Raw genomic sequence first — 12,589 nt, forward strand, 5'->3', positions numbered from 1 at the left:
ACAAATCTGCATGCTCTGAAAAGAGCTGTTTTTGACGGTAAAAAAGGTGTTTTTACACTACCATTGAGAAGTTTTAACCAAACTATGTTACAGACTTTTCATTAAGACCATAAAGAATCATATCAACTTGTGGAAAATGGGCATCCTATGAACCCTTTAAGTTATTGTCTCTCAAAAGAAATCAGTCATTTTTAAAACGAATCCCAAGCCGTTTCATGTTGACGTCAACATGAAACATTAGCATATTGCCCACCCACTTGTTCGTCTTTTGGTGTTGGTCTGAATTAAAATGCAAATTCATTCTTTGCCACTAGATGCTGCTTTTGGAGCTTAAAAATAGCAGTTTCCCCGGTAACGCTGTACACAAAGCAGCAATGCGCTCACAAACATTGCTTTATCAGGCGTTACAGTCATGATGAAATGAAAATGAGACCGATCGTCACGCAAAGGAGGGGTTTGGAAAAATTAATCGTTAAACGAATCGTGAGCAAGTAAGGTAAAAATAAATGCATATTATAAGACAATGAAAGTGTTTTTTGACCTTGCATGCATGTCAACCTGTTGTTGGGGACTCCCAAAACCAAAATATGAACTTTTCATATCATAACCCATAGTAGGGGCACTTTAAATAAATGGCACAAAAAGAACAGAGTGTGTATGTGTTAAGTGCCTCTGCGTGCAAAGATATTGAGATACAGTTTCTTGGGATGGCAACCACTTTGAACCACTTTACTAGTTTAATCAAAGATTTATTGCTTCTTAATTAATAATTCGTCATATATTTTATTTTGTAAATCTATGAATATTTGAATATCTTTTGGTATCCTTGAACATTCGGTTGATTTTTAGTCTAGAAAGTATCATGTTCCATTTTAATAACATATTTGTGTACAAACATCTGATAAAGATCTTTAAAACAGTGTATTCACTTGCTTACTAAATCATAAATGTCACATAAACATCCATCTGTAAGTCAAGCCATTTTTGTGATGAGCAAACATTCCAAAATTGTATGTCTTGTAAAGAGGCTATCAAGGGTTAAAGTTATGGCAATGATTGGTTGACCAAATGTTGCTCCAGAAACGTGTCCTGCTTTTGTAAATCACATCATGTGAGATGAGGGTTAATGTTTATACTTTCACTTCATATTTTGTGTCCCACAAGTAAACCAACCTCACAGCTGACCCTTGATTGATACACACAGCTTCACTTTTTCGTTTAAGAGCTGCGTTCATCAGTCCGCCATTGTTTCACCGCTGGAGCAGATGTAGACAAGAATGACTCCTAAGCGATTGAGGTGTTCTGTTGTTGGATGTAATAATGAACATAGCAGTCGTCATTTACTCCCGACATTTGAGCCGCTGAACTCGCAGTGGATTACATTGTTTCTGAAGGGAATGCGCCCCCGATCTACATAAATGCATCTATGTTCTCACGAATCATTCGTGATCCAGCTTCATCTACAGAAGAAGTGAGTATAAGGTTTTTTTAATGTATCTTTGCAAATCGCCTTTCCTAATAATGTGCTAATTAGCAAGTTTCACGATGAATGCGGCTAAAGTAAACAGTCTCTCTGAGAGCAGCTCGGAAGAGAGGGGCGGGGTCAGCAGAGCTCATTAACATTTAAAGGCAAATGCTACAAATCTGCATGCTCTGAAAAGAGCTGTTTTTGACGGTAAAAAAGGTGTTTTTACACTACCATTGAGAAGTTTTAACCAAACTATGTTACAGACTTTTCATTAAGACCATAAAGAATCATATCAACTTGTGGAAAATGGGCATCCTATGAACCCTTTAAGTTATTGTCTCTCAAAAGAAATCAGTCATTTTTAAAACGAATCCCAAGCCGTTTCATGTTGACGTCAACATGAAACATTAGCATATTGCCCACCCACTTGTTCGTCTTTTGGTGTTGGTCTGAATTAAAATGCAAATTCATTCTTTGCCACTAGATGCTGCTTTTGGAGCTTAAAAATAGCAGTTTCCCCGGTAACGCTGTACACAAAGCAGCAATGCGCTCACAAACATTGCTTTATCAGGCGTTACAGTCATGATGAAATGAAAATGAGACCGATCGTCACGCAAAGGAGGGGTTTGGAAAAATTAATCGTTAAACGAATCGTGAGCAAGTAAGGTAAAAATAAATGCATATTATAAGACAATGAAAGTGTTTTTTGACCTTGCATGCATGTCAACCTGTTGTTGGGGACTCCCAAAACCAAAATATGAACTTTTCATATCATAACCCATAGTAGGGGCACTTTAAATAAATGGCACAAAAAGAACAGAGTGTGTATGTGTTAAGTGCCTCTGCGTGCAAAGATATTGAGATACAGTTTCTTGGGATGGCAACCACTTTGAACCACTTTACTAGTTTAATCAAAGATTTATTGCTTCTTAATTAATAATTCGTCATATATTTTATTTTGTAAATCTATGAATATTTGAATATCTTTTGGTATCCTTGAACATTCGGTTGATTTTTAGTCTAGAAAGTATCATGTTCCATTTTAATAACATATTTGTGTACAAACATCTGATAAAGATCTTTAAAACAGTGTATTCACTTGCTTACTAAATCATAAATGTCACATAAACATCCATCTGTAAGTCAAGCCATTTTTGTGATGAGCAAACATTCCAAAATTGTATGTCTTGTAAAGAGGCTATCAAGGGTTAAAGTTATGGCAATGATTGGTTGACCAAATGTTGCTCCAGAAACGTGTCCTGCTTTTGTAAATCACATCATGTGAGATGAGGGTTAATGTTTATACTTTCACTTCATATTTTGTGTCCCACAAGTAAACCAACCTCACAGCTGACCCTTGATTGATACACACAGCTTCACTTTTTCGTTTAAGAGCTGCGTCATCAGTTTAACCCTTAAAGACCTGACTTTAGTGCAGATCCTACTGGTTTAAACCTGCAGTTGTACATAAGAAATAGGTTATAAGTTAGAAATATAACCCATTGTTTACCAGACAAAAGCCTGTGAATGGTTAAGCTAGAATGTTTTCTTTTCATCTTATTTGCAAAAGTTTTTTTACAACTGCAGAAACCTGCCTGTGTTAAATGCCCTGAAGTTTTTGACTAATATTCGACCAGACACCAAAGAAACATTGACAAACGTAACAGATCGTCATCATCACAGACACAGAAATTGTCATTAATTACTCATCCTCATATTGTTCCAATCCCATCTGACTTACTTTTTTTTCTGTGGATCACAACATGTGAGTTTCTGACAGGATATTCTTCAAATATTTGTGTTTTTGTTTCCATTTTTATTTTGGAGAAACTTTCCATTTGCGAGCAAAATTCTGTTACTATCGGGAGAAATATGATGTTTACGAGCTGGTTAAACTGGCAACACAAGAAAAATAGTTTAGGCCTTATCTACCAGAGATAACTAAAGGTACAAGCCCCTTAAAGGTTGCTGAAGGTACGGCAACAACAGACAATTTTGAGACATAAACCAGTGTTTCCAGTCTTTAGCCTGATTTCTTTTGGTGGTAAATACCAGATTCGGTGGCGTATACACACTGACCAGTGTTCTTGAAGGTCTCAGAGGCCATCCATCCAACTGGTGGGACACTAAAGGGGCCTGGTCAAGGGTGGCTTGTGGTCTGTGTTGGGATCATTGCAGTTTGATTGAAGTTCAGCAGAGATTAGGGGTGTTTTGTGAAGCTAAGCCTGGCCAAAGCTTTAGATAATCCCAAAATGGGATTCCGTGTCTCCGATTGGTTTTAGCAATTTTCTGACTTGCTTTTTGTAACTGAGATGTTCGCTACTGTTTACTTTGTTGTAGCCCAGTACGTTTTTTCATTGATTCTGTAAACTATTTCTTTAATGAATTTTTTCTCATTCATTAAAGAAATAGTTCACCTTCTAAATGTGTCCATCATGATTCGCTCACCTCATATTGTGAAATACTAAGGTGAATTTTTGAAGAATATGCTAGCTACTCTTTTACATATAATAGAAATAAATGGCAGCTGGGGCTGTCAAGCTACAAAATGACAAAAAAAGTACCATAAAAACACCATAAAAGTGGTTCATACGACTTGTGCACTATATTCATTGTCTTCTGTCACACAACAGATTTACGTGAGAAACAGAATGAAGTTGATTCACTATTATCTCTCATTCAGAGAGTGTTTGTCCTGTAAGTGGGTTGAAGCAACTTGTGTGCACAATTCTGAATGCATGTGTCTGTACCTGAACACAGTGTAACTGTGCATGTTTGTGTGTTTTTAGCTTCCTGTGAAAGTCGGCGTGCAGAACACACACACTAAAATCAGCACAGAGCACAATAAGGAATGTCTGATCAACATCTCCAGGTACAAATTCTCCCTGGTCACCAGTGGACTCACCAACATACTGAAGACCGTCAATAACATGGTGAGTGTTTATTCAAGAGTTGGTGCACAAGCACAATATATGAATACAAATGGAATTATTGTGTATTTAATGTGTATTTTTAATATTTTATCAGAATCAGAATGAGCTTTATTGCCAAGTATCATTGCACATACAAGGAATTTGTTATAGTGTCACAAGCTTCCAGTACATGGAGACAACAACAACACACAGATAATAAAAATGAGATGTGAATAAAATACACATAAATATAAACCACAAAAAAGAATAAATTGTATGTACAGGTGTGCTATAGATGGAATAGGAATAGAATAAATTAAAATAAGTTGTAGGGATGTACTAGGGTTTAGGGTGATTAATAAGTATAAGGTTATTGCACATACTGTACTTTAATTGCACAATGGGAGAACATTAACTGTTCATGAGGTAGATTGCCTGGGGAAAGAAACTGTTCTTGTGCCTGGCTGTCCTGGTATTCGGTGCTCTGTAACGCCGGCCAGATGGCAAAAGTTCAAAAAGGAGATGGCTTGGATGTGATGGATCCAGAGTGATTCCCTGTTTTGTCCAGATGTTGCAGGATGAAGTGCAGCCCTATATTGACTGCATCATCCACAGACCTGTTTGCTCGGTAAGCAAACTGCAGGGGGTCTAGTAAGGGTCCAGTAATGTCCTTCAGATAAGCCAACACCAACCTCTCAAATGTCTTCATGCCCACAGACGTTAGGGCCACAGGTCTGTAGTCATTAAGTCCTGTTATCTTGGGTTTCTTTGGGACGGGGATGATGGTGGAGCGTTTGAAGCATGCATGGACTTTGCACAGATTCAGTGATCTGTTGAAGATCTGTGAGAAGATGGGGGCCAGTTGGTCAGCGCAGGTTTTCAGACAGGCTGGTGTCACACAGTCTGGGCCTTGTGCTTTTCTTCTCTTGTTCTTTCTGAAGACCTGGCGCACATCATCCTCATTGATCTGAAACATAGGCGAGGGGGGTTGCTGGAGGTGTTGATGGTTGTGTGGAGAGATGTTCTAAGCGGGTGTGGGGTGTGGGACTGGGAGTTTCAAATCTACAGTAAAACTCATTCAGGTCTTCAGCAAGTTGTTGATTGGCCTCAGTGCTGGGAGTGTATTACTGTCTCTGGTGGGACATGTAACATGCTGTCTGTATTTTGACAGTTCACGGGAAAGATTTGCTTTATTAAAGTCACAGAGAATGATTAAAACAGAGTCCGGGTGTGGTTGTTCTGTCTCTGTGATCTGATCAGCGAGTTTCTGGCTGTAACATCTGTACACCACCTTTCATTGATGTAAAAACATGTCCCGTCGCCGCGTGATTTCCCGCGTGATTTATAATATGCACACGTCCATTCAAAAGTGTTCAAAGTCAGGGAGGTTTTTATAAAAAAAGGTCTCTTGCACTCACTAAGGTTGTTTATTTGATCAAAAATACAGTAAAAACAGTAATATTGTAAAATATTATTTATATTTAAGATAACTGTTTTCTATTTTAATACATTTTAAAAATGTAATTTATTCCTGTGATCGCAAAGCTGAATTTTCAGCATCATTACTCCAGTCTTTAGTGTCACATGATCCTTCAGAAATCATTCCAGTATCCTGAATTGGTGCTCAAGAAACATTTATTTTTATTATCAGTGCTGAGAGCAGTGTGCTGCTTTATATTTTTGTGGAAACCATGATATATTTATTTTCAGGATTTTTTGATGACTAAAAAGTTCAAAAGACCAGCGTTTATTTGAAAGAAACGTGAACATAGCTAAATGTAACAAGTTTTTACTGTCACTTTTGAGCAATTTAATGCATTGTTGCTAAAAAAAAAAAAAGCTCCTGGACAGTCTTTAGCAGCTTTGTTTATTTTAAAATGTAACATTTTTGAATGATTTTGGAGTAAATTTGTTAGGTTATTATTTCTGAAAATTTTTTTTTTTACTTTCTCCTTTGTTATTGATCTCATATCAACATTTTGTCTTTCTGTCTAGTTATTGATAGGCTACTGGCTATTAAAAATATTGGTCGGTCACTAGGCAAGAGCTACTGTGAGCGTTTGTTCTAGACTGTTGGAGACGGTCCTTTGTGCTAGAACTCTCTGCCACATGTGCTTGTCTCTCTCTCTTAGTTTGCTCTCTCTGTCTCTTACAGCGGATATTTGGTGATACTGCAGAGAAGAACCTTTACCTGTCCCAGCTTATCATCATGGACACACTGGAGAAGTGCCTGGCAGGGGTGAGAGACACCCGCAGACCATTCATTGTGTCTGATATCCATGAGCTGTCACCATTATGCCATTATTGCCTTTTCAACATCATTTTGAAGCTCCGAGAGGCACATCTAGATGTTGATCATTCCTATAAAGAAGTCCTATAAACTCTTTCTCTCTCCAGCAACCAAAGGACAGCATGCGTCTGGATGAGACAATGCTCGTAAAGCAGTTATTGCCCGAGATCTGTCATTTCATCCACACGTACCGTGAGGGAAACCAGCACGCGGCCGAGTTGAGGAACTCAGCCTGTGGGGTTCTGTTCTCTCTGAGCTGCAGTAACTTCAGCGCTGTCTTCAGCCGCATCTCCACCAGGTACGTACGACCCCTTGTGATTAGATGGAAGGGATGAATGGATTTGACCTCTCTGATTTTCTGTCTGTCTGCTTCCCTGCAGGTTGCAGGAGCTGACCGTTTGCTCTGAGGATAACGTAGACGTGCACGACATCGAGCTCATCCAGTACCTGAAGACCTGGTGCACATCATCCTCACTGATCTGAAACGTAGGAGTGGGGGAGAGGGGGGTTGCAGGAGGTGTTGATGGTTGTGTGGAGAGATGTTCAGAGCGGGTGTGGGGTGTTAGACTGGGAGTTTCAAATCTACAGTAAAACCCATTCAGGTCTTCAGCAAGTTGTTGATTGGCCTCAGTGCTGGGGGATGGTGTCTTGTAGTTGGTGATGTCCTTCAGGCCTTTCCACACTGATGCAGGCTCATTCGCAGAAAACTGGTGTTCTAGTTTTTTAGCGTAGTTCCTCTTGGCCACTCTAATCTCCTTATTCAGTGTGTTTCTGGCCTGATTGTACAAGACTCTGTCCCCCCTTTTGTAGGCGTCCTCTTTGGCCTGACGAAGATGACGAAGTTTTGCTGTAAACCATGGCTTATCATTGTTGAATGTTAAATGAGTCCTGGTAGGGATGCACATGTCTTCACAGAAACTGATATATGATGTTACAGATTCTGTGAGCTCGTCCAGATCGTTGGTGGCTGCTTCAAAAACACTCCAATCAGTGCAGTCGAAACAGGCTTGCAATGCCTGCTCTGTTTCGTTGGTCCACCTCTTTACAGACTTTACTACAGGTTTAGCAGATTTAAGTTTATGCCTGTAGGTCGGTATAAGATGAACCAGGCAGTGGTCAGAGAGTCCTACAGCTGCTCTGGGGACCGAGCGATATGCATCCTTTATTGTGGAGTAACAATGGTCCAGTGTATTACTGTCTCTGGTGGGACATGTAACATGCTGTCTGTATTTTGACAGTTCACGGGAAAGATTTGCTTTATTAAAGTCACAGAGAATGATTAAAACAGAGTCCGGGTGTGGTTGTTCTGTCTCTGTGATCTGATCAGCGAGTTTCTGTAAAGCTGAGCTCACATGTGCTTGCGGAGGAATGTAAATACTCACGAGAATGAACGAGTGAAACTCCCGCGGCGAATAGAACGGCTTACAGTTAATGAAAAGCACTTCTAGATCGGAACAGCACATCTTTTTTAACGCTGTAACATCTGTACACCACCTTTCATTGATGTAAAAACATGTCCCGTCGCCGCGTGATTTCCCGCGTGATTTATAATATGCACACGTCCATTCAAAAGTGTTCAAAGTCAGGGAGGTTTTTATAAAAAAAGGTCTCTTGCACTCACTAAGGTTGTTTATTTGATCAAAAATACAGTAAAAACAGTAATATTGTAAAATATTATTTATATTTAAGATAACTGTTTTCTATTTTAATACATTTTAAAAATGTAATTTATTCCTGTGATCGCAAAGCTGAATTTTCAGCATCATTACTCCAGTCTTTAGTGTCACATGATCCTTCAGAAATCATTCCAGTATCCTGAATTGGTGCTCAAGAAACATTTATTTTTATTATCAGTGCTGAGAGCAGTGTGCTGCTTTATATTTTTGTGGAAACCATGATATATTTATTTTCAGGATTTTTTGATGACTAAAAAGTTCAAAAGACCAGCGTTTATTTGAAAGAAACGTGAACATAGCTAAATGTAACAAGTTTTTACTGTCACTTTTGAGCAATTTAATGCATTGTTGCTAAAAAAAAAAAAAGCTCCTGGACAGTCTTTAGCAGCTTTGCTTATTTTAAAATGTAACATTTTTGAATGATTTTGGAGTAAATTTGTTAGGTTATTATTTCTGAAAATTTTTTTTTTTACTTTCTCCTTTGTTATTGATCTCATATCAACATTTTGTCTTTCTGTCTAGTTATTGATAGGCTACTGGCTATTAAAAATATTGGTCGGTCACTAGGCAAGAGCTACTGTGAGCGTTTGTTCTAGACTGTTGGAGACGGTCCTTTGTGCTAGAACTCTCTGCCACATGTGCTTGTCTCTCTCTCTTAGTTTGCTCTCTCTGTCTCTTACAGCGGATATTTGGTGATACTGCAGAGAAGAACCTTTACCTGTCCCAGCTTATCATCATGGACACACTGGAGAAGTGCCTGGCAGGGGTGAGAGACACCCGCAGACCATTCATTGTGTCTGATATCCATGAGCTGTCACCATTATGCCATTATTGCCTTTTCAACATCATTTTGAAGCTCCGAGAGGCACATCTAGATGTTGATCATTCCTATAAAGAAGTCCTATAAACTCTTTCTCTCTCCAGCAACCAAAGGACAGCATGCGTCTGGATGAGACAATGCTCGTAAAGCAGTTATTGCCCGAGATCTGTCATTTCATCCACACGTACCGTGAGGGAAACCAGCACGCGGCCGAGTTGAGGAACTCAGCCTGTGGGGTTCTGTTCTCTCTGAGCTGCAGTAACTTCAGCGCTGTCTTCAGCCGCATCTCCACCAGGTACATACAACCACTTGTGATTAGATGAAGGAATGAATGGGTTTGATCTCTCTGATTTTCTGTCTGTCTGCTTCCCTGCAGGTTGCAGGAGCTGACCGTCTGCTCTGAGGATAACGTAGACGTGCACGACATCGAGCTCATCCAGTACATCAACGTGGACTGCTGTAAATTTAAACGCCTCCTGCAAGGTTTGATTGGAAGGTTTCAGTACTCGGAGCATAAATAAGTTGATGTGGGGAATTCGGGAGAAAATATTAGAGGCAACAGAAAAAGTATCTGTTTTTTCTTTTAATGTGTCAAAGAGTTAAAGATGAAGTCTTTTCTCCTTGCAGAAACTGTGTTGAAATTTAAAGCCTTGAAGAAGCCAGCCCAGTTGAGTGTCATCTACAATTTAGAGAAGGTAGGTGGAATTATTATTGTTATTATGATGATTATTATTATGTGCATATTACAGCTATGTGGCTCATATTATACAATTTAAAATAATAACTGTAATTATATTATTTTTATTTTTATATATTATTGTTATAAAGAAATGCATTTTATGCATTACCTTAACATTATAAAGATTTATTACAATTTAAAGTATATCATAATTCATATTTATTTATTTATTATTATTACTACTACTACACAAAAGCTAATTAAAGCTGTGACTCTTTATTAATAATATTATGATTGTTTTTTATACATAATACTGTAATTAATTTTCATTGTTATATCAAGGACAGTTTCTTGCTTTTATAGATTAAAAAAAAAAAAAATTTCACCGAACAAACAACGACAACAGGGGAAAAAAGATAATTACAATAATAAAATAAACAATTAAATAAAATAACCTATGACAGAACAACAGAACATTTGAGGGACAAATGCATACGAAGACAAATTATGATTTAACTGGACAGGTAATACATAAGCAGGATACAAATTCGTAGATGTTGTAGAGTCACTTAATCCTGTGGGTATATATTGAAATAAAATGACTCATAAGAATGACAATAATAATAATTATGCACAATACAAAAAGCGTACATTATCCTGAATATTGTTGACTGTGAAGTAATACTTCTATAGATTTAAATGTTTAATTTAACATATTTTGTAATGTGTTGGTGTTTTGTATGAAATTGTCTCTGCTGCCACCTAGTGATGTCTGTCTCAGTGTAGCAAACATCTGCTGTATTTGTGTGTTTTAATTTGATTGAATTTGCAGGCGTTCTGGAACTGGGTGGAAAATTATGCTGATGAATTCACCAGGCTGTACCAGAGGCCTCAGGCAGACATGGCTGGTGCGTCCGCTGAAAACCTCACTGTATCATATCAGTATTGTTTTGGAGAGGATATGTGAATTTGATCTGTGTGTGTGTGTGTTTCAGAGTGTGCCGAGAAGTTGTTTGATCTGGTGGATAGTTTTGCTGAGAGTACAAAGAGGAAAGCAGCTGTTTGGCCCCTGCAGATCATCCTCCTCATCCTGTGTCCTGACATCACTCAAGACATGTCCAGAGACACGTCAGATGACGCGAAAGACAACAAGGCAAGCATACACAAACTTGTGCGTGTGTACTTGTGAAGATATCCTCTTGACCATTATTGTTCTTAAATTATAAAAACTACTTATAGACAATATTTAAATATGTGACCCTGGACTACAAAACTAGTCTCAAGTCGCTGGGGTATGTTTGTAGCAATAGCCAAAAATACACTGTATAGGTCAAAATTATTGATTTTTCTTTTGTCAAAAATCATTAGGATATTAAGTAAAGATCATGTTCCATGAAGATATTTTGTAAATTTCCTACTGTAAATATATTAACTTAATTTTTGATTAGTAATATGCATTGCTAAGAACTTCATTTGGACAACTTTAAAGGAGATTTTCTCAATATTTTGATTTTTTTTGCACCCTCAGATTTCAGATTTTCAAATAGTTGTATCTCGGCCAAATATTGTCCTATCCTAACAAACCATACATCAATGGAAAGCTTATTTATTCAGCTTTCAAATGATGTATAAATGTCAATTTAAAAAAATTTACCCTTATGACTGGTTTTGTGGTCCAGGGTCACATATTGTGTAAAGTAAATGTAATTTAGCAATTTGCCATCTTTAAGTTATTTATTTATTTATATTTCTATAGCACATTCATTTAAAAATAAATGAATGAATATTATTAATAATTTTTTCATTAATATTTTTATTTAAAATGTTCATTTATTTAAACAATTCTTTCTCTCACACACACACACACACACACACACATATATATATATCGGCCACTGATAAAACCCATTTGAGCCTCACTAATGTAAAAACATATACGCACCCCCTTCCTCATGCACGTGCCAAATCTAGACAACTACATCACACAGTTTGTACTTTATAGATAGTTTACAAATCCTCACTTTTTTTGTAACATTAGTAAAATATTCATACTGTAAACTATAATTGGATTATCTCTGAACTGTTTGTAATATGTATTCATGTGTTGCTTTTTATCTTGTAGAAACTGTTTTTGGAGAATCTACGGAAAGCCCTGACTGGTCACAGTGGAAGCAAACAGCTGACAGAAAGTGCAGCAATTGCCTGCGTTAAACTCTGCAAAGCGTCCACATACATCAGCTGGGAGGATCACTCCGTTATCTTCCTGCTAGTGCAGTCCATCGTCATGGATCTGAAGGTATGGACAAATATGGCTCTCAGGTAGAATTTGGACCGTTTTATTTTAGTTTTTGGCTGCTTTGTGTTGTTGAGAGTAGCAGAGAATGCTTAAGGAGTAAGAAAAGGAATGGAGGTGGAAAATGTTGCAGACAGGACTCCAATCTGCATCGCCCAGGAACGAACACTTAAAGAAACCCAAACCTGGCAACTCACAGTGGCTCAGATGCATCTGTATGTTTCGTGTTGATGCTGTCCTTTTCATTGACTGTTGTCTCTTTGTTTCCAGGGGTTGCTGTTTAACCCAGCTAAACCGTTTTCCAGAGGCGCAGGGAGCCAGAGTGCAGACTTGGACTTGATGATCGACTGTTTTGTCTCCTGTTTCAGAATCAACCCGCATAACAATCAGCAATTTAAGGTGTGTGGGGCAAGTCAAGTCAAGCTTATTTCTATAGCTCTTTAAACTATAC

The 12,589-nt window shown here is 38.0% G+C and overlaps 1 protein-coding gene across 1 annotated transcript in view; it reads left to right on the plus strand.

The window, feature by feature from the left end:
• nf1b (neurofibromin 1b) overlaps window positions 1-12,589 on the plus strand; it is a 60,748-nt gene that overhangs the window by 1,913 nt on the left and 46,246 nt on the right. Inside the window, 9 exon segments of the mRNA XM_016264362.1 lie at window positions 4,258-4,401; window positions 6,536-6,619; window positions 6,778-6,968; window positions 9,543-9,649; window positions 9,794-9,861; window positions 10,678-10,753; window positions 10,841-10,998; window positions 11,968-12,141; window positions 12,409-12,537. Coding sequence (XP_016119848.1) covers window positions 4,258-4,401; window positions 6,536-6,619; window positions 6,778-6,968; window positions 9,543-9,649; window positions 9,794-9,861; window positions 10,678-10,753; window positions 10,841-10,998; window positions 11,968-12,141; window positions 12,409-12,537 — 1,131 coding nt within the window.

This window comes from Sinocyclocheilus grahami, unplaced genomic scaffold, assembly GCF_001515645.1.
Source record: "Sinocyclocheilus grahami isolate Dianchi unplaced genomic scaffold, SAMN03320097.WGS_v1.1 scaffold32.1, whole genome shotgun sequence".
In the NCBI taxonomy this organism is placed as follows: Eukaryota; Metazoa; Chordata; class Actinopteri; order Cypriniformes; family Cyprinidae; genus Sinocyclocheilus; species Sinocyclocheilus grahami.